At 40.4% G+C, this 22,425-nt stretch overlaps 1 protein-coding gene across 4 annotated transcripts in view; it reads left to right on the forward strand.

The window, feature by feature from the left end:
* TTC7B (tetratricopeptide repeat domain 7B) overlaps positions 1-22,425 on the forward strand; it is a 174,228-nt gene that overhangs the window by 59,075 nt on the left and 92,728 nt on the right. For all 4 annotated transcript variants that reach the window (XM_053270534.1, XM_053270516.1, XM_053270524.1 and 1 more), the window contains 7 exons: positions 2,269-2,332; positions 8,510-8,647; positions 13,188-13,271; positions 13,813-13,917; positions 16,785-16,902; positions 17,101-17,158; positions 21,210-21,282. In XM_053270534.1, the coding sequence (XP_053126509.1) occupies positions 2,269-2,332; positions 8,510-8,647; positions 13,188-13,271; positions 13,813-13,917; positions 16,785-16,902; positions 17,101-17,158; positions 21,210-21,282 (640 nt within the window). The remainder of the gene's footprint in view (positions 1-2,268; positions 2,333-8,509; positions 8,648-13,187; positions 13,272-13,812; positions 13,918-16,784; positions 16,903-17,100; positions 17,159-21,209; positions 21,283-22,425) is intronic.

Consider the following 22,425-nt stretch of genomic DNA (forward strand, 5'->3'; position numbering starts at 1 on the left):
AATGTGCAGAAATATTTTAACTGTACCTATTTCAGACAATTAAGTTTTTTCATTGCCTTTGGTCCTACATATCTAAGAGATCACTACTGCCTTTCTGTCTCTTACTGTTCTCTAATACTGACAAAAAATGACCTCATGATAAAGATAGGATAGCATGGACACCTTGAAGTCTTTTCACTTCACCAGTGTGGAACTCCCTTCACTTGGACACTTGCCAAGGCCGGAGCAGCTTCCAGAACTGTTGTATGTGCTTTTGAACTTAAACCCTAGGACAGGAAGGGCTTAAAACCCCAGGACAGGAAGCTGCCCTATACCAAGTCAGACTGTTGGTCAACATAGTTCAGTGTTGTCTACACTGACTGGCAGTGACTCTCCAAGGTTTCTGGCAGGAGTCTTTGCCAGCCCTACCTGGAAATATCAGGGATTGAATCTGGGACCTTCTGCATGCAAAGCACACTGTGCTATGACCCCATCCTCATAAATGAAAATAAATAAATAAATGCCAGGCACCTCTAGGATTTGACCCCAGAATCTTCCCTTTAGAATCTCCATGCTCTTTAATTAGGTAAGCCATGGCGATAGGATAGGTTTTAAAATGCAAGTCCTGTGAAGCAAAAACACCTCCAGTTCCCTAGGCATTGCTTCAGAATAGTAGGAGAGCAATTAAAATGATGAGAATGCTTCCAGTCTCTCATTAGCAATGAAGAAAACTTGAAACATGTGTTCTGGTATTTCACAGGAATACCAGAAAAACCATTACAGAAACTGATCTTATATTACAGTGTCAGCTGTCTTATCTTTACAAATAATGTCACTTTGAGCACAGTGGAGATTTTAAGACACAGGCACTTATGGGAAGAAATTGCTCATTACTTTTTGGCTTTAGACTGCAAGATGTTCTTCTTGCATGTTTAAGTACACTTGCAGTATGTTTCATTCTGTCAGACGTATTTGATATACTGTAGTGACTTATATGCAGAGTAGAATATTAGTGTTTCCTTAAAGCAGGGGTTCCCAACAGGGAGTAGTAGTACCCGTAGGGGTACTTGAAGGGCTCCCAGGGGGTACCCGGAGTTCTCCTGCCTCCCAACATTGCAGCTGCATTGCTTATAAACAGTTTTATTGAAATTAATGGGACAAGTTTACTTCAAATGGGTGTAATTTTCAAAAGGTTTTATTTCAGTGGGAGTACATATAAGCTGCCAGGGCCACCTTAAGTGGCGCAGCGGGGAAATGCTTGACTAACTAGCAGAAGGTTGCTGGTTCAAATCCTCGCTGGTACTATATCGGGCAGGAGAGATATAGGAAGATGCTGAAAGGCATCATCTCACACTGCGCGTGAGGAGGCTTTGTTAAACCCATCTTGTACTCTACCAAAGAAAACCAAAAGGTTAAGTGGGCTCCAGGAGTCGAAATCGACTTGACAGCACACTTTACATATAAGCCCATGACTAGAGTAGCCTGTCTCATAACTGTTGCATTTAAATTTCTGTGTGCACATACAAACTCTTATGTTGTCTTCCATTGCAAACCTGAACTGAAGGTTTGCAGCAGAAGGGGTATGCTTGTTTTATAAAAAGTTTGGGAACCCCCTGCCTTAAAAGGAATAACAAAACTAAATTATTAAGAGAAAAATGGTGCTACTACTACGAACATTTATACACCACTCTTCAACCAAAGTTCTCATAGTGGTTTACATAGAAAGATAAATAATATATAAATAAGATGGTCTAAAGGTAATTTTTCTGCATTTAATACATATGAAGAACTTTTAATTGCTCTTGCCCTTGTTTGTAAATTCTGGGAAGGAGGGAGAAGACATTAAAATCATCTTGATAACCATTCAGCATCCAGAAAGTTTAGAGTTCTGTGTTTCCTTTGTGGGCATACCATGGATACAGGTCTGTACTGGAAGCACTCCAGTTGTTTCTCTCTGCTTTCCACTTTCCCAGTGATACTAACAATATACAGACTGGAGTTGCACATATTCTTTTAAAAAAAGAAAAATAATTAAATGAGATAGAACATTGATTCTGGTGAATTAATGCTATTAAAAGTATATACATATATAATGCAAGTTATTTTGATCCAAATGTAAGAAACCTTTCAGGAAAATCCAGCATATAGGCATATATTTAATGTTATAAGAACTGATATAGGTGTGCATATACACTAAGTGTTTCTAGTGCGAAATATGACACAGTATTGTATGTAAATGAATCTTGAGTAACTTTATTTTTAAGGTAATGAATACTCAATTTTTAACAGCATTTTCTGTCCTCAAGAGAATACTGAAGAAGCTCTCTTGCTGCTGCTGATTAGTGAATCTATGGTAAGTGATCAAGATTTTCTTACAAATGAAGCTTATATACATTATAATTGCCTTCTTTGCAGTTGCTTCTGGGCTATGGAATGTGCTCCCTATAGACATTTGTGGTTTAACATCTTTATTAGCCTTTAAAGGAGCCCTTAACACACATTTTTTAGCCATCTCTGGATGTTTTAAATTGTTTTAAGAGTTTGTTTTATTTTGTTTTTGGTGTTTGTTTTTTAATTGCCTAGAGCCTTTGGAAGGCAGTATATAAAATAAATAAATAAGATATTGCCACCTAAAACTTCATGTGATGCTATTCTCGTTATGGAAGCATCAGTTATGCAAATCTCTAGTTATATGGATTGGTTATCAGCTCTTCCTATTGCAGGGGCCCACACATTGGCTTGGTAATTAGCCATTATTTCTAGTACACAAAGTGAATATGTTTCTGGGCATATGAATATTTCCTTTTCTGCTGAGCAACTGCAGCCTGGCCTCTTTCTACACAGAATTAAACTCTGCATAAATCTTGGTGAGCCGCTGCCAGGTGGAGTAGATGGTATAGGGCTAGATTGAGCAGGGTTTAGAGTTTCTATGGGATAGCTTCATATATTCCTACGTACAGTACTACTAGATTGAAGATGAATTGGGCTGAATCCTAACTTTCAGTAGAATGCCACTCTGTCATTGGAAGCTCCTTTTGTTCTTGGAAGGAACTTCTGATAATGGAGGAGCCCAACCCATAGTGTTCCAACCTCTCAGAGGTACTAGTGTTTAACCATTCTCCTTGTAAACAACTGTTTCTGCAAGCACATACAGTATTTGAACTAACCATAGCTGCCCCACCCCATGTGCCATCTCTCAGAATTCTTTCACTGACCAATGCAGAGGAGGCATCAAGAACTTACCTATACAAGATATTTACCCACTGTAGTATGAGCACTTTAATGCATATCTGCCTGCATGTCCTTGATGACAACTTACAAGATAGGGAATTGGTTACATTATTAAATAGAGCGTATAGGTTCTTCAGGTTCCTGGAGGCTGGGAAACTGTGGTAAAAATGGAGAGGGGTGATGTAAATTGCCCTTCCATGCTCTACAGGCCTCCAGCAATGTCCCCCAGAAGTCCAAATTGTTCCATTATTCTGCAATTTTTCATGGAATTTTTTTTAAAAAACTTAGTGAGCCACAAAATGGCTCCCTTTATATAAAATGGTGAATGGAAATGACCACCAAGGTAATTTCTGACCACCCCCACAACCCATGGATACACAAATTTAACTCTCTTTTGGTCATTTCCCCCCACATATGCCAAGGTTGGGTGTCAGTTACCCAATGATGGATACGTGAAACCGCAGATAGCAAATCCACAGATAACTGTATTTGTACAGTCATGCTCTAGGTCAGGGTAGGCAAACGTGGCCTTCCAGCTGTGTTTGAACTACAGTTCTTATCCTCCCCAGCCACAATTTATTTACCCCTGTTCTAGATGATACCATACTAAAAAGGGTCAAATTTCAGCAATTTTATTTCCACCTGGCATGCAAAAGAGTGTTTGTATGAACATTCTGCCGGTTTTTCATTGAGGTGTCATGTTTATGGAAGGAGGGAAAGCTCAAGAGGACAAAGGAAACTTACAGTTCTTAGGATTCAAGTTGATCATCTTATGGACACTGATGTTCCTCCACAAAGTTTCCGTGCTTTATTATGACATGGCTATAAAACATTAATTTTAGAAAAATGTTTAGTCATGTTTTTTTCTGCTTCTTAGTAACTGAAATAATTTAAAAGATTCCATTTCATGTCTGTCAACATAACTACTACAAATACTTCCCACTGGGATAGTTCCTGACTCTCAAACCACAATGTGGGCTCTCAAGTGAGCTATTTTTATTTTATTTTAATCTTTCCCCCCATTATTCAGTGTGTCCAGAATGTGGTGTGTAAAAAAAAATCACAGTGCAGGGTCTATACGTTTGGCTTATGCATATGCGAAAACGGATTAGAGCATGGGGTGAAAGCCAAATGTTCATACATATGACCAACTTGCCATCATGCTAGCCATCACCACTCACCCATTTGGTTGAGAAATCATTAATCATTTTTAAAAAAATTTCAAAGATGTATACCCTGCTACTTTCCTTGATGAGGTTCACAGTAAAAACCAAATACAATAATAAAATTACAATAAAACAATGGCCTACATCCAGATTAGTGTTGTTCTAGCATAATGCCATACTAGGGTGACATTGAACAAATAAAGGAATGCTTGTTCCAAACTGGTTCTTGCGCTTATGGAAGGTGTTGACATGTTGTGCAATCTTATACGTATCCTAGGAAAGGTCTTCCATTAGAATCTTAAGTGCACACAACTTCTCTCATTGTGCTAGTGCAGGGATTTTCAACTAGAAGTACATGACCTCCTGGGGGAACTTTGGTACATGGAACCCTTTCAACTCACTGGCATGCTGCACCATTGATTCCTGATCAGAGGATTAGTCTTTCCAACAAAGACAACTAGTCCTCCCTGGAACGGGAAGGAGTGTTAGGGAGCGAGCATACATTCCTTGCTGAACATTGACCAGCATTTCCCTCACTGCTGAGCCTGTTAGTCATGTAGAGGGAGATGTGGGCTGAGCCTGAGCCACCTAGCTAGCCAGTTACAAAGAGAAGAGGAAGAGGGAATATTCAGTTGGCTTGTATTTTATTTCCCACCAACTTTATTTCTGGAGATTACAATTCTTGGCTGTTTGCATATTGTATGTATGGTCGCTTAGCTCAAGTTTTGAGATAGAAGAGGTACACTTTTTTCTTTTTTTAAAGGTGAAAACTCCTACACAAGTGCAACAGTAGTCTGGATGTCGGCCAATAAAAACAAAGGGAGAATTTATAGGGGCAAGCAAACAGTCAAAACACCAGGGAAAGACTAGCTTGAAGAGAGATGTCTTCAGATGGCTCTTCAAGGCCCGCAGGGAGGAGAGCAGCTAGAGATCAGCAGGAGGAAGTTCTAGAGGAGGAGGCCCACTGCGTGCCATAGAGGAGGCCCATTGCGTGCTGCCATCAGTTGAACTTCATTTGGCAGAGGAGAGGACTTGCAAGAAAGCCTCTTTAAAATACCACAGATTGGGCAGATTCATGTGGGATTCTTTCAGGTACCTGGGCCCTGAGGCACTTTAAATGTACTAGCTAGTGCTTTGAACTGCAAACTGACAGCTAGTGCATCTCCTAGACCTAGCAGGCTGAAGTGATCCAAGTACCTGACATCAGTCAGGTCTCTCATGGCTGTATTCTATATCAGGTGTAATTTCTGAAGGATCTTCAAGAAACTGAAGGATCATCCCCTTCGCCCCCATTTCTTCAAGAAATGAAGATCATTCCCATGTGCAGCATGTTACAGCTGTCTAAAATTAGGCTCTTTGTTCCCAATTAAATTACAGTGAATCTTTAAAAATGCTTTCAATTGCACTTTTCCAGGAGCTTCAGGGTACAGAAAACGGTTAATTTCATGTGTGTCAGATTGATGACACACGTAGTAAAGAAATTTAAAACATCCTTTAATATTTGAAAATGCATTGAAATAGTAAAGCATGTTTTAAATGTGTCTACCTATATAAATATTTATTATTTATTATTTACATTTCATATCCTGCTCTTATTTATTATTTTATTTATTTATTTATTTATGTGATTTATATACCGCCCTTCCAAAATGGCTCAGGGCGGTTTACAATTAAAACAAGCCACTAAAACAATAAAAACTAAAACAAATTAAAAACAATATAGCAATTAACAATATAAAAACATTTTAAAATAGGATTAAACAGTTTACAGTAATTAAAAGCCCCAAAATCGGGTTAAAATTTAAAAACCCTGGAAAGCCAGGCCAAACAAATACGTTTTAAGGGCCCTCCTGAAAGCTAGCAGAGAATTCAAATTACGGATTTCCGCAGGGAGCGCATTCCACAGCCCCGGAGCAGCCATAGAGAAGGCCCGCCTCCGAGTCGCCACCAGACAAGCTGGTGGTAACTGGAGGCAGACCTCCTCAGATGACCTTAATGTGCAGTGGGGATCACGCAGAAGAAGGCGCTCTCTAAGGTAACTCGGGCCTAAGCCGTTCAGGGCTTTAAAGGTAATCACCAGCACTTTGTATTTTGCCCAGAAACATATCGGCAGCCAGTGCAATTGTTTCAAAATAGGTGTAATATGGTCTCTCCGGGTTACCCCAGAGACCAATCTGGCTGCCGCATTCTGAACTAATTGAAGTTTCCGAACTACATACAAAGGCAGCCCCACGTAGAGCGCATTGCAATAGTCAAGCCGGGAGGTTACCAGGAGCCCTCCAAGGAGCCCAAAGCAGTGTACTACATACTTAAGTTTCTCTTCACAACAACCCTGTGAAGTAGATTAAATATTGTCTAATGTTTTAAAATTATCCCTTAACTGAATTAAGCCACATCTGCCACGTTTCAGTAGAGCCAAAGTGACAGTGTCATTTTGTGCAAGACCTTTTGTAATGGTTGAGAAATAGTACAAAAGTGTGTTGTGTTGCGCTGTACCTTTTAAATCCCCAACCCAAATCTGCTTGCGGGCAAAATCCTAGAAGATTGCTGCAGGTTTCAAGGTTTGGTTAATAGAAAAGCACTTTTAACCAGATTCTCTAAGCTAGGATCTCTTGCTTCTCTATAGCAAGGAGAGCCAGCGTGGTGTAGTGGTTAGAGTGCTGGACTAGGACCAGGGAGACACGGGTTCAAATCCCCATTCAGCCATGTTACTTGTTGGGTGACTCTGGGCTAGTCACTTCTCTCTCAGTCTAACCTACTTCACAGGGTTGTTGTGAGGAGAAACTCAAGTATGTAGTACACCGCTCTGGGCTCCTTGGAGGAAGAGCGGGATATAAAATGTGAAAATAATAATAATAAATAATGTAAATACTAGGAAGCATCCTAGATGGCTGCTGTTTGGAAATGTCTTTGGACATTTACTGGCTAGTACAGAAGACTTTCTGAATTCAGCTCTGCCAATATGAAGCCTTCAGAACAACAAGTGATGGTCCATTGTCCACATTTGGCCCAAGTATAATAGCCTATTGGCCCCTTACTCCCCCATGCACTTCAAGCAGATAAAAAGAGCCCTTTAGTCCTTGTCAGGTTCTTCACACTTGGCTTCAGGAGGGAAGAGAGACCTACAGAGAGACACCAGCTTCTCCACCCATGTGTTTTTTGTGACTTCCCTTTCCCTCAGAAAGGCAGCCTGCTGGTGAGGAGCTTTTCATCTCAGCCAGCTATGAATACACTGGTGACAGCAAATGAGGGAGGGATTGTCTCACCAGCCAATCTGGTTGTGAATCACTGCTTTAAGATGACATAAAGAGGATTAAAATAATTGTCCCCCACCCCCTTATCATGACTCGTAGCTCCATGTTGCAGATGGAAATCTCTTGTACTATACCCTGTGTATTTTGTAGAATCAGTACTGATGCAATTTTTTCATTCTAGTGTGTGCAGCTGTGCATGGTTTCGCGCTGTCTGTATAAAGTGTAAAAAGGAAATGTCAGTCCTCCTGATCAAAAGAAATTACGTTCTTGATCTGTGGGGATGTGTGTTCATGGTAGGATCTGAGTAGCTAAGCTCATAAAAAGAGAAATGCTTGTATGTAACTCCCTAGGTACAACTGTGAAAATCTACCTCCTGTTGTCCGATTACTCTGCTTTTGTTTATTCAAATCATTAGGTGTCTGCAGAGCCTAAAATTTCAAAGGTTGAAAGTCTGTTGGAATCTAAAGCATGTGATGTTCTGTTCCCCTGATCAGGGATGAAAGTAAATTACTCACTACTGTACATCTTAAAAACCAACGGAGAAATAAGTTCAAAGCAATTTGTCCTCATTGCTTAATGTTCCCATCAAGGGAATAAACAGTTGTCGTACATACTGCTGTTCTTGTGGAGAAAGGCTGTTCAGCATCGTTGTGTGTTTTGACAGTTCTCTCCTATGTGTACAAGTTTTCCATTTCAGATATTTGTGGTAGTTGGTTGTGTGATGCAGTAGCCCTAAGAAATGTAATCCCATCATCCAAAGCAATGGGAGTTTGAATTTTCTACGTATTCTCTTTCTGAGAACACCAACCACAGGGCTGTTTTTGTATTGCTGACCCCCTTTATTTATCCTCTGTTCTTATTGCTGGCATTATTTTTCAGGCTAATCGTGATGCTGTACTGAGCAGAATTCCAGAACACAAAAACGATCGCATCATCAGTTTGCAAAGTGCATCTGTAGTCTATGACTTGCTTACCATTGCCTTGGGCAGAAGAGGTCAATATGAAATGTTGTCAGAGGTAGGCTGTGATAGTTGAGCAAGGAAACAAAGGTCCTGATAATTTTAAGTAACGTGCCTAGGTTAACAATGTGATAATGTATGGAAAAAGTAACTCTTCCATGCAGTATCCTATGAAACTATCTAACGATGAGCTAAATATTAACTGATAAGAAGAACTGGATACTAGTCAGTGTGTAGAGCAGAATTTAGCTCATAGTATCTGTGGTTAACCATAGTCACAGTAATTAAATAATTTCTGTCACTAGCTGGTTGTATTGTTTACGTGTGGCATACTGTGTCCCCACTTAAACAGTTAGATTCAGGTGCATACAACTGTGTAGCTATGAAAAATGTATATGTTTTGTGCCAACTTGCTTTGCAGGCTATGAGAGTGATCCCATTTAGTACCAGTGGCTTGGATTCAATGTGCCCTTCTGTTAAGCAGAACAGATTGTGGTTCTGCATTGCAAGGAGTCTTCTGCTAGAGTTTGTGCAACAGTTCATGGTTCCCTCCTTCCGTTCATGGTTCTTTAGATCCATGCTTTTGTCTTCAGAGGTGCTAGAGTGTGAATAGGGTAGGAGAGCTAATGAAGAAATATTCCACTACCATGTACTGTGAGTTTATATCCCAGTTTTCATCATTTCTTGGTGATCTGGCCACTGTTACGCATGTCTTGAATTATATCCTGACTAGATTGCCATGATATTCCCTAGGTGGGGCTACCTTTGAGAAGTACCCAGAAGCTTCAGTTGATGCAAAATTCAGTAGCTAGAGTTTTGACTAAACATCATTTTGAAGACTTTGTTTCTGGGTCCAATTCAAAGTGCTGTTTTTAACCTTCAAGCCTTAAAATAGGACCAAGACGTCCTGAGGACTATGTCTGTGTGTGGTGGGGTGCACCCTCCCCCGCCCTTTAAGTCCAACCCCCCCACCCCTGCCAAACGTTCGAACCGGCCAGTATTTGAACCTGTAAACTCATAAAAGGGCCTCCAAACAGGTTTGTGCACATCCCTAAAGTGGGCACCAGGAGTCAAAATCGACTTGACAGCACTTTATTCAGGCTGTCGAATTCTGTCTCGGGATAGAATGCTTGCCCCCTCCCTTTCTGCCTTTGGACACCAGGCTGCTGCTATTTGACCTGGATGATCCTTGAAAACCTGGATTCCTCTCTGTGTGTGTCTGATTATTAGTACTGCTGCCACTGGCGGAGTGGGACCGCTGGCGGCCTGTGTGCGGCCGCTGCCACGACCCCACATCTGATGTCAGACGCGGGGGTGTGGTCTGGCTGAACGGAGCCTTGAGGCTCCGTTCGGCCAGAGAGAGTTGCCCTTTAACTGCAGTTAAACGAAGGCTGTCACTTCCTTCGCAGCACAGAAGTGAAGGCAGTGCCAGCCTTTTAACTCCTGAAGGGGCCGCGCGGCCTCTTCAGGAGCTACTTAGGCTGGCGCTGCGTTCACAGCGCACAACCAGGAGCGGCTCTTCCCTGCCTTTGCAGGGAAGAGCCGCTCCTGGCTGGCGCTGCGAACACAGCGCCAGCCTTTGTTTAGCTCCCGAAGGGGCTGCGCAGCCCCCGCTCAGGAGCTAAACTAACCTCCCCACGTCTGATGTCAGGCGCAGGGTGTGTGTCAGGGCCACTCTCACGGCCCCTGATTGGTCAGCGGCCCGGGTTCTTTGAACCCGTTGGCCCAATGTTGGCTCCGCCCCGACTGCTGCTGTATTATGGTTTTAGACTAGTCTTTTGATGGCTACATGGTGTTCCTGATTCACCCCCCCCCCCGCCCCGGTCATCTGTTTTAAGAAGTAAACAAAACAAAACAACCAAAACCTTGTAATTTTTATTTGTTACTCACTTTGAGGGTCCCAATCTGAAGATGAGAAGGTGGGATTTAATACAATCAATAAAAATAAAATAAGCTTCAAACCCAATCAGTAAGGCAAATAAAATGTATGGCTCAATGGTAAATATGCTTGTGCAAATCATTAGCTAAGAGTTGAGAAAATTTAACAATGTTGTTTTGCTACGTTTTCTGGGCTTTGCTGCCACAATGAGTCATCATATGGCTGACCTTTTTATTTTCTGAGAATCACCATAGTGATTCAAACCCGAGCTGAGAAAAAGTCAGTGTCACTATACAGAAAACCAGATTGAATGTTTTACATTGTGTTCTTGTAATTAAATAGGTTTTGTGACAGAAAGCAGTCTTTTGAGATAATTTTTGAGAGAGTATTCATATAACACAGAATCCTGTTACTTTGATTGGTGTTGGTTTTTAAAAGTGTTCTTAAGATGTTTTGGGAAGCTAATTTTAAAATTAAAATTTAAAATCTTCCATAAAATACTTAGAAACAGGTATTCTAAAAAATAAATCAGGTAAAATGGTTTAAATAATCATCTCAAATTCTCAGAGGAGCAAAGATGAAGTGCGCCTATTACTGAACACGTATCAGAGACCTGCTATTGCCAGACTGTTAAACTAGTATGTACAGTTTAACAGTTGTGAACTACTAGCAGTACTCATCCCTGCCATTGTACAAGGAATGGCTCACTTACACATAGTCAAGTGTGACAGTGGTACGACCAGGGCTGGGGTCAGGGGGGAAAGAGAATGACAGTGTTGAACAAGTTGGGGAAAAAATTATTAGTTGGGTTTTCTTTAAATTATTCCATAACTTGGACTTGGAGTATGCATCAAATGGTCCACTCTGCAATTCTTAAGTCATCTATTAAAAAGTTTAAAAGGATGGTTTTCTGCATGTTTGCTTCCAGTGTTTTTTGGATAACTGATACAACAATTTCCCTTCCACCCTCACCCACGCACCCCCCCCTTTTGTTTTTTTTGCTTCTGTTTCTCAAGGCCAGCATCAGTACAAGACTGATGTTTGTCCTAGGGCAACACCGAGGGCCCAGCATCTGCTGATGCCTACCATGGCCCCCTGAGGAGGATTGGTGGCCACAGCCAGCAACAGATGGCTGGATGGGCCTCCTTTATTTTATCTTGCTGGCAGGCACAAGCTTTTCCTTCCTCAGTGGCCAGCCACCTCAGTGTTCTATGTACCATGTGATATTGTGGCAGGAGGGAGCATAGCAGGCAGAAGCTGCTGCTATTGCTAACCCAGCAAGAATGAAATAAAGCCTCGTCCACTGCCATGGCAGGCTGTACCCAAGTAGGAGGTGGCCCACCACTTGCTAAGGGCCTCACAAACCTGGAACTGACCCTGCTGTTACTGCTTTTGTTTTTTTCCCTGACTACTACTTGCTCCCTGATGTGTTTACTTATTCTTCTTAATTTCCTTTTCGGTGTTGTGAGACTTCTTTCATATACATAGATGAATTCTGAATATTGTGCTATAATTTAAAGAAAATATAAGTGATTCAATATAAAAAGCCAAGATGAAACAAAGAGTACATAGTAAGCAGTTGCAGAGTTTGGATTGGTGGCTATATGTACCTGGAACTGAGCAAATCAAGCAAAGTTTTGTTAAACTTGCATAAAATATTAGAGTATTTTGCCAGGGGATTATAGAATAGTGTTCAGCCGGCCTTTGTGATAGTTGTATATAGTAACCTGTTTCCTTGTGCAACGGAATATGTCAGAGAGGTAACCTAATTTCTCACTTTTTCGATTTTGATTTTGTTGTACAGACTCCTGCTTTGAAAGGTCATTTTTGTGACCTGGAGCCTATTTTGGAACTCTTTTGTTACGCCTTCATTGACATTTCCTTCACCTTACCCTTTTATGGAAACGTGTAGAACCAGCATGTGCTTTGTCCTCCAGATCAGTGTGCTATTGATTCAGTTGTCTTGATCATTTGAGCTCTTTTACTGGAATAAAATCAGAAATTTCATAAGCCATGCCCTTGGTGATCTAAGGGTGTGTGTGTGTGTGTGTGTGTGTGTGTGTGTGTGTGTGTGTGTGTGTGTGTATTTTGGCCTGCATCAGTCTCAGCGTGAAAAGCCTGTTATCAAGAGATGGAAGGAATACACTAGGAGTTAAAAGCAAGAAAGAGAATAGATTCTTCCAAATCTGCCCCTAATCCAGAAAACTAAGCATGGGCTTGACTTTAAATGGGCAATCAAAGAGAAGTACATATTTACGGTCCTTAACAAAGCAAATTGCTTATCCTTTTACATTATCAACCTAAAACAAAAGAAAACAGAGTTCCAAGAAGGGGAGAGAAAAAAGGAGGGATAGTCAATGGAGGGATGAGTTTGCAGAACTGTAGTGGTTCAGAGAACAGAGCATGTACTTTGGTACTTGGAAAGGGGGGAAAGTGAGTTAAGAGAGAATAGATTAAAAAGAAAACACTGAGATAAAATGAAAATGTGTTCATGAGTTTAACAGTGCAGTCTTTGTGTGCTAAAAACATAAAAATGACCTTCAGAGTTATTTGAACTGAGCACCCCCAGTTTAGTGTTTGAGCTGTTGTTCATATAGGGACAACTTTTAAAGTGAAAATTGTTTTACAATCTTTATTTTGTTTATCTGTGAGGAATTTTAGCCTGTATATGGGAAGATCACACTATTAAAAGACTGTCAATGTGTTTTTTTTCTTTTAGTGCTTAGAAAGAGCAATGAAGTTTGCATTTGAAGAATTTCATCTTTGGTATCAGTTTGCACTATCCTTAATGGCAGCAGGAAAAGTAGGTTTCTTTCAGATTTTGTCTCATAGATTATTGCTAATAATACTACAGATAGTCTTTCTTGGTTCCTTAGTGTTGAAATAGTCCCCCTTCTACTCCCTTTCTTTACATACTGGTGAGCAATTTCATCTATAAAGGGGTTGAGAAAGATGTGTGGGACCACAAAAGCTACACTGGGGAAACAGCTGTAGTCAAAGCTATGATGATGACCTGATGGACATTTTCTTGGTTCTTATTTGTCTGTTCTGCATTTTGCTTAGCTTACACCAGCATATTTTAACTGTGGTTGCACCGTGTACCTTTTGACAGTGTTTCTTTGTTTCCTGAGGCAACTTTCTGGCTTCTTTACTCAGAAGTTGCATACAGATTTGCCAAACTGCTTGTATTCTGTACAGTAGCTATTACATTATCTTAAACTCATATCAGATTTTGATCCTGTCATGGCATTAAACTAGAAATTGGTTTCAATACAACTGCAAATTGCAGTGTCTCAGTATATTCTGTTATCTTGGTCGTCTCACTATATTCTGCTACCTTGCAGTCGGCTCGAGCTGTGAAGGTCTTGAAAGAGTGTATACGCCTGAAGCCAGATGATGCTACAATCCCACTCCTTGCTGCCAAATTATGCATGGGGTCCCTTCACTGGGTAAGTTTGTGTGTTTGTTTGTTTTGGTTAGATCCTTGTATAAAGTAAAAAAGAGTTATTGTGCCTTCCCTATGCAGAGTACAATAGGATAGCTCTCTGCTCTTGAGAGGTTTACAATGAAGGCGGGAATGGGAGAATAGTACGTGAGTCAATGGTGGCGGGGGTGGTACCATCTGGGGGGACAATCGCTACACCACTAGCAATGAAAAATAGGTGATAGCATTGCAATCATCTTGTTATGCTTTTATTGTCCTGACCATCAGACCTGCAGTGGCCAAATGTGCAGTGGTGTTCTAAAGACTTTTAAAATGTTTAATAAAATGGAAACCAGTATAAAATTTCATCGATGTTAGAGGAATGGAAATAACAATCGTAATGTCTAAGAAATGTCCTCCCAAGATTACTCCAGGGAGAGCAATATTTTGTTGTTTTTACCCAAACCCTTTCCTCTGTGCCAAAATAACTGCAGTTTTACCCTAATTACTTGGGGGTAGGGATAAAGAGTGTAAGATAACACAAAAAAGCTGTAAGTGCAACTGTGCTATCCATCTCTAGGGGAGTAGATGTTGCCCAAAATCACTGCTAGCATTCTCCCCTCAGGTGGTACTGATGGCCAAAATTTGTGGGTCTGGCTCATGGACTTAAATGGAGGTGGGGTAAACAAGGGAAAGAATATCTATTTCATTTACACATACCTAGGTTTCATTATAGTAGAGTATGGCGACTAGGAGATTGTGCCAAAGACTAGATGGACCAATAGTCTGACTCAGTATAAGGCAGCTTCCTTCGTTCCTATGTATCTCATGTACATAGGGCTCATAACCTGGGGTACAGTTGAAGAGGAGAAGAATCCCTGAGGAACACCTGCAGGATCTGAAAGGACAGTGATAGTATGCCTTTCCAGGCAGCCCTGCTCACCAAACAACAGCCTGGTGTGTGCTGGAACTCGCATCCCAGTGGTCTGGGGGGTGAAGAGGACTTCATACAGTCCTTGTACTACTAACTGAACTCCGCCTTTTTAAAATTCTGCCCACCTGTGGTGTTAGCATGTGACTGGAAGTGCGGGGAACTGGGGGTAGCTGGGGGCAGATATTTCTCGGGTGACGGGCAGAGGGAAATATGGTGGTGGGAGTTGGGCAGGCCATTACAGGGGGAAATGGTCTAGGCAACTGAGACCTATTCCTTTTTCTGGCTCTTCTTCCAGTCCTACAGCTCCAGGGAGTTCTGGGAACACTCCTTCAAGGATTAGGGTTCTGCTGTTGAATGCCAGGTCAGTAAAAGCAAAAACATCTCTCACCCATGATTTAATTGTGGATGAGCATGCTGACCTGGTATGTGTGACTGAGACCTGGTTGGGCGAGCTCAGTGGCATGGGTCTCTCCCAGCCCTGCCCTCCAGGTTCCATGATCCTACAGCAGCCCCGCCTTGAGGGTCAGGGAAGAGGAGTTGCAGTCATCTATCGTGAATCCATTCCCCTCTCCAGATGCCCGGTTAAACCATATTAGAACTTTGAGTGTTTGTCCCTGAGAGTGGGCCTACTAGAAAATAGGGATTCTGTTGCTGTACCAACTGACCTGCTGTACCTCAGACTCTCTTCCTCAGCTCATGAGGGTGGTCTCAGAGGTGGCAGGCTCCCCTAGGCTTATTATCTTAAGGGACTTCAGTGTTCATGCCGCGGCTCCCCTAGTAGGAGCAGTTCAGGACTTTGTGACTGCCATGACAACCATGGGCCTATCTCAATTAATATCGGTTCCTATTCATGTGTTGGGACATACGCTGGACCTGGTTTTTGCCAACCAGGATCTGAATGATCTGCAGATGGGGGAGTCTAACATTACTACTTTGTCATGGACAGATCAGTTTGACTGCTTTGACCAACCTTTGCAGGGGTGGTGGATCAATTAGAATGGTCCACCCCCAAAGACTTACGGATCTGCTCGGTTTCCAGACAGCCTTTGGGGAGTTTCCATTGTCCAGAACTGGTGACTCTTTTGAGGCCCTGGTGAATCTCTAGAATGTGGAGACAGCACAGGCTATTGACATGGTTGCTCCTAAAAGCCCTCTCCTCTTCTGAAAGAGCTGCACTGGTTGCCAATTTGTTTCTGGATCCAATTCAAGGTGCTGGTTAACAGTTTGGGCCCTGGACCTGAGTGACTGCCTGCTTCCAAGGGTTTCTGCCTGACAAGATCATCAGAGAGGCCTTTGCTCCATGTGCTGATGTTGAGAGAGGCTAAATTGTTGTGCAAACAGGACAGGACCTTTTCTGTTCTTGCCCCCAGCCTCTGGAATGCTCTCCCAGTTAATGTTCGTGGTCTGACATCTGTGGCTGCTTTTAAAAAACAACCCAGGCTTTTACCTCTTAGAGGCTGCCAGATTTTTCAGCTTTCTTGCTTCTGTTTACCTTTTTAATTGTTATTTGGTGTGTTTATGGTTTTAATGTTGATTTTAAGGTTTTAAATGTAAACTTTAGGGAATTTTATTGTATTTTATCTTTTGTAAACCGCCTTGAGATATATTATGAAAGGCGGTGTAAAAATTGAATAATACATGTAAAAGGTGGATTTTTGAGGATGGCAATGCCTTTTCATAAATTTGGAGAAGACATGTAGTTGGGGAGGGCTGATGGGAATGAGTTATGGTGGGAAAGCTGCTAGGCCTAGTTGTACTCTTGATTATGTCTTTGGGAATGTGACAGGTTCTTGATACATTGATTTTAACTTGGATTCTTTTGGGGTGCTCAATGAACATCATTCAGGCTAACTTGATTTTAGACAGACCCATTCTGAATTGGGGTGGGGTGAGGGCTCCACCCACCCACCCCTAGTCTTGTAACAGTCTGGTTTCTTTGTTTTATTGCTTGTTTTTAGTTAGAAGAAGCAGAACGCTTTGCTAGGATGGTGGTTGATGTGGGGGACAAAACATCAGAATTCAAAGCCAAAGGTTTTTTAGCCCTGGGACTGACTTACAGCCTACAAGCTACAGATAGTAAGTAAATCATATGCATCTATTTTTAAGATCAAAGTGGCAATAACATGTAGCATCTAGAAGCTTGTCAAACAATAAAAAGGATGAATTTTGTGTTTTAAAAAAGAGAGAAATTCAAATCTTTCTATCTTTTTAAAGATATTAGGATTGTGGTGGAAAGCCTTTGCTTAAATATCACTAATTAAAACCTGTTTTTAGCTTCTTTGCGAGGGACTCAAGAGGTCCTGCAGAGAAAGGCTCTTCTTGCATTTCAAAGGTGAGTGGGTGTTAATCTTTTCATTCAGCTTCTATACATAATGACAAACCTTATGTGTATTTTTAAAAAGAAGATATTTATAAATTATTATGTAATGTGGATTTTACCTCTGGGAGTCTGCTTGCATGAGTACTGAACATATTGCATTAACATTTGCTTCATCAAGTAGCAAGGGCAAATCCAGTCTGATTTGAAGGGATTTTCTCTTATTTCATTATTACATATTTTTCTTACCGCCTAGTAGAAAATAACATTTGCTCAATGTTTTTTTAAAATGTTGAATTACAGGCATACTTCGTTACCCGCAGATCCAACATTCACACTTTCGCAGATCTGCAGTGGGGAACTGACATCTGACTTCAACATTCACGGAGCAGTGGGGGGGGGGGAGAAAGGGTTAAATTGGTGTATCCACGGGTTGGGAGGTGGCGGAAAATGACCTCTGCCATCATTTCCGGCAAAAAATTGCAGAATATTTTATTTTATTTTATTTTTATACCGCCCTTCCAAAAATGGCTCAGGGTTGTTTACATTAAAACAACACTAAAATCAATTAACTGTTAAAATTGCAAACTGTAAAAACAACATAAAACCATTATTAAAACAGTTTTTAAAATCCTGGAAGGCCAGGACAAACAGATAGGTCAAGGGCTCTCCTGAAGGCCAATAATGAACTCAGCTTGTGAATTTCTGTCAAGAGGGCATGCCACAGCCCAGGAGCAGTCACAGAGAAGACCTGCCTCTGAGTCACCACCAGACGTGTTGGTGGCAAGTGAAGATGGACCTCCTCAGTTGACCTTAATGTGCGGTGGAGATCATACCGAAGAAGGTGATTTCTAAGATAACTCAAACCTATGCCAAGAATAATGGCAAAATTTGTATTTATTTATTATTTTAAAAATTTATACCACCCTTCCAAAAGGCTCAGGGTGGTTTACATTAAAACACCATTAAAATCAATTAACAATTAAAACAGAAATTATAAAACTGCATAAAATAATAATTAACAATTAAAACATCATTAAACACCAATTAAACACCAAAACAATTTAAAACTGAAAAACAATTTAAAATTTAAAAACAAGTTTTAAAAAGCTGAGAAAGCTTGGTTGAAGAGATGTGTTAATGCCACGGTATTATCCACAGTTTCATCATCCACAGTATGATCGCTGAACGGAACCCCCGTGAATACAGAGATCCACCTGTACACATATTCTTCTAAAAGAAAATGCAGCTCTGAATGACTTACTGCAAATGTGTGGCACTGATGTTACATTTGGTTGAAGAGGAGCTTTTAAACCATTTATGGGCTCAAGGACTCTTATCCTCAGATTAGTTATGGGAACGTTCCACTGTGACCTACATGGAGTTGTAAATGTTCACAGTTAACAAGTCTGAAGGCTGAAACAAATTATTGCCACCACCAGAACTTGCTTAAATAATCAAATTTTGTGTTACATTTGTCTACTAGCTTGTTAGAGATGAAGGAATATCCTGTTTTCTTCAGCCAATACTTCAGGTTTGCTGGTCATATACCACATGCAGATTAGGAGAATATATTTTCAGCATTTTCTCTCAATGTTATGATGATGATGATGAGTGCCTGACTTGTATGCTTATGAAATAAGTATAGTTAAGTTCTTATCTTCTATTTCCAGTAAGAAAAATAATAGTACAGCCTTGTTATTCGTGGAACTGCTATTCACAGGTGTCTCATTAGGACCTTATTTTCAGTATTCACGGATCTGAAAGGGTTAAAACCTACATATCCGCAGTTCCTAGAGGGCTGGAAGTGACCACAGAGGTCACTTCCACCCGCCATTTTGTCTTCAGGAGCCATTTTGTGGCTCATTTCTTTTTTTAAAAATGGATTTCCCCACAATCCTTTGTGCTTTGGGGGCATTCCTGGGCTCGTGCAGACTCCGTGGAGCATGCCACAGTAAGTAATTTTGTATTTTAAACCATTTTTAAGCATTTCTCCTCCACTCTGGAATCTACCCCCCGTCTTCCTATAGGCATAATGCCTCATTACTCGCAGTTGTGTTTCTCATGGTAGTAGGCGAGGAACAAAACCCATGTGAGTAATGAGGTTTGACTAGATTTGAAACTAATGCTGAGGCACTTGGGCATACCAAAAATGCACAGAAACCATCTTGAAGTAAAACTGAATAATTTGTTTCAACTATTTATTATTTTAAAGATGGGGATTTAGCAGGATATCTACTTGGTACTGTTGCTAAATGTATTGATATTTTGGGCACCCATTCAAAAAGACATGCTAGTAATGGAACAGTACTTATGTTCTTAATTTTTGAAGTAAAACTGATTTGATTGAAAGCCAAAACACTAGGTGAGGATTGATAAATTAACATATACCTCTTACTCCACTTTCCCCTGCCAACACAAGTTGGAGGGGGGTTCATTTTTAAATTAAAATGTTTGCTACAGTGAACCTTCTGTGTGCACGCATGTGTGCGCGCTTACACACTCGTGCATGTCCTGAGCCAATCAGATGTTAGGAGAAATTCCTTCATAATCTTTTTTCATTGGAAAATATATATGTTTAGCTGATTGTTATACACCATCTTATTACACGTGATATCACCTCTGTTATCTATCTTACCATAACTGGCGTTTGTGCAAACTGTATTAAATCTGGATTATTTCTAGACTGTAGAGTTCTGAAATTGATGGTGTCATACAGGCCACTAGATAGCAGCCAGATAGTGCCACTTTAAGTCACTCCTGGCTTTAACTAGATTCTTGAAATAGTAACTTACAAAGGGAATTCTCTGTATCCCATTATTAATTCTTTTAGCAGCTTATTTACAAGGTTTTAGAATTCAATTTTAAAATTTTGACAATTGTCAAAGGTTCTCTTCCTCTTAATTTTGGGGCAGAAGAAATGTTTCCCCCGCATAGAGTTTATTTCACTCTGTTTTTCCCACATTGAACATGAAATACAGGCAGCCTGAAATATAGTCCACTGAAAAACAGGTGAAATAAGCATCCCTTCCTGTTCTTTCCAAAACGTGCAAATACTAATTTTGTTATTATATTTGTATTGAAATATGCTATTTCTTACAAAGTAAAGTTTAATTCAGGGCTACTCAACTTTGGTCCTCCTGCAGATGTTTGCCCACAACTCCCATCATCCCTGATTATTGGTCACTGTGGCTGGGGATGCTGGGAGCTGTAGTCCAAAAACAGTTGGAGAGCTGCAGTTGAGTAGCCCCAGCTTAATTAATAGTACCAGTTAAATATACTTTTTCTAGTTGATGTTAAAACAGACTTTCAGCTCTGTTGTTACTTCAGAATTTTTTTAAAATGTTACTTGATGCTAGATTTTTTTTTTGCTTACCTTCATTTGTACAATATTGTCCTAATTTATCTTTACAATCATGAGTTTGTGGTTTCGTTTAGTTGTATGTTGGCCAGTGTTGTCAAAAACATGGCCGCAGAACAGTAAGGCAAGAACCTCTTTCTTTCTTTCCCCCCCCCCTTTTTTTTCTTTTTTCCTTTTTTTTCCTTTTTCCCCCTTTTTTTTTCTTTCTTTTTTCTTTCTTTCTTTCTTTTTTCTTTTTTCCTTTCTTTTTTTCTTCCTTCCTTCCTTCCTTCCTTCCTTCCTTCCTTCCTTTCTTTCAGCACTGAAGAAAGGACCAGTGGGAGGGTGTGAGCAAATGGAAGCATTTCTTTCACTCTTCATTCTAATTCACATTTGTTCTCCTAGAGACAGTAGTCTGACCTGTCAGCCCTCTCCATTCTCCAATGCCCTTCCTATACTAAATAGACAATACTAGGGATTCCCAAAAGGACTATAGCAACCTTGTGGTTAGTAATTAAGGTGGTGTGGTTAAGATGATAGTGGAAGAAAATGCAGGGAAACCAAGAAATAGAGCTAACTGGCTGTTTAGGATCAAAGGCAAAATTCCACTGATCAATAAAGTGGGAAAAGCTAAGTCGTAGAAGACTGATGGTTCCGCAGTATGTAATAACACAACCTACCAGTTCAAGGGGTCTTAGTGAACTAAATATCATTAATATTTTTCAGGGCACATGCTTTGTCTCCAACTGATCACCTGGCAGCATTTTATCTGGCTTTGCAATTTGCTATATCTCGGCAGGTTAGTTTAAAATTTAACTTGTTTTTAAATGCTGAATTGCTTTATATGGCAGTATTAACAGAGTATACGCAATTGTTTTTATTTGCTGCTGTTTTCACATTGCTGGGCAAAATCTAGACACTAAGGTAGAGGTGTGTGTGTGATATGTATGGTGTTTGTGCTTTCCAACAAAATGTAGAACACCTGCAGTCTTGTTTTTTACCTCTATAGTCATACTTTACTTTTCTGCTGCTTAAGTGTGTTAAGTAGTAGAAAGAACAGTTGTAGGTGCTTCATATCTTATAAATAAAGTACTGTTTACACTCAGATTTTTAAGCAGTAAAGCATCCAACCTGCCACGATCCAGAAGTGCTAAGATTTGGATTGTGATCCATTGCCATTCATAAAGTTGGGTTTTGTGCTTGCGCAGGACCTCTTGGGTGGATTCCACAAGCTCCTCGTAGTGCCCATGTTCCACTGATTGCCATGACAGCTGTCTTTTTATGTTTGGGAGAAAAACATAATACTACTTAATGTAAGATCTGTGCTTAGTTTTTCCAAGAAACTTTTAAAAAACAGTCTCTGCATTTTCAAGTGTTGTATGATCAAGTGTTTCGACCAGCGATGCCTTGATCCCTATCTCCTTCGACAAAGATGTCAACATCCAGGTTGGTGTCAGGGGCTGTAGCAGCTGCACAATCAAAACCGTCAACATTGGGCACGACCTCTACTGACATGATGTTCAAGTGTATATTCTATATCTTTATCTATATTAGTTTAAATTAGAGTATACGTGTATTAATAATCAGGATCCAAATATTCTCACTTTGTAAAAGGTAGGTACCATATGGTCATAAAAGTAACCTGAATAAAACCAGTATCAATCCAAACAGAATATATATTTTTAAAATTCTATATTGGGAAATCTGGTAGACCATTGAAAGATAGATATAAAGTACATCTAGCAGATATGGGGCATTGTACACAGAAAACAAAACCCTGGTCATTGCATATGAGGAAAAAGAATGAAGGCCAAATCGTGCCTACTAAAATATTCATTTGGGGGATTGAAAGGAACCTATAAAGACAGAAAATAGAGGAAGCATTATTTATAGAGAAATTGAGACCTGACATTAATGCTCGAGAGGCACTGGCTGATGCTAT

Source organism: Hemicordylus capensis, chromosome 1 (genome assembly GCF_027244095.1).
Source record: "Hemicordylus capensis ecotype Gifberg chromosome 1, rHemCap1.1.pri, whole genome shotgun sequence".
In the NCBI taxonomy this organism is placed as follows: domain Eukaryota; kingdom Metazoa; phylum Chordata; class Lepidosauria; order Squamata; family Cordylidae; genus Hemicordylus; species Hemicordylus capensis.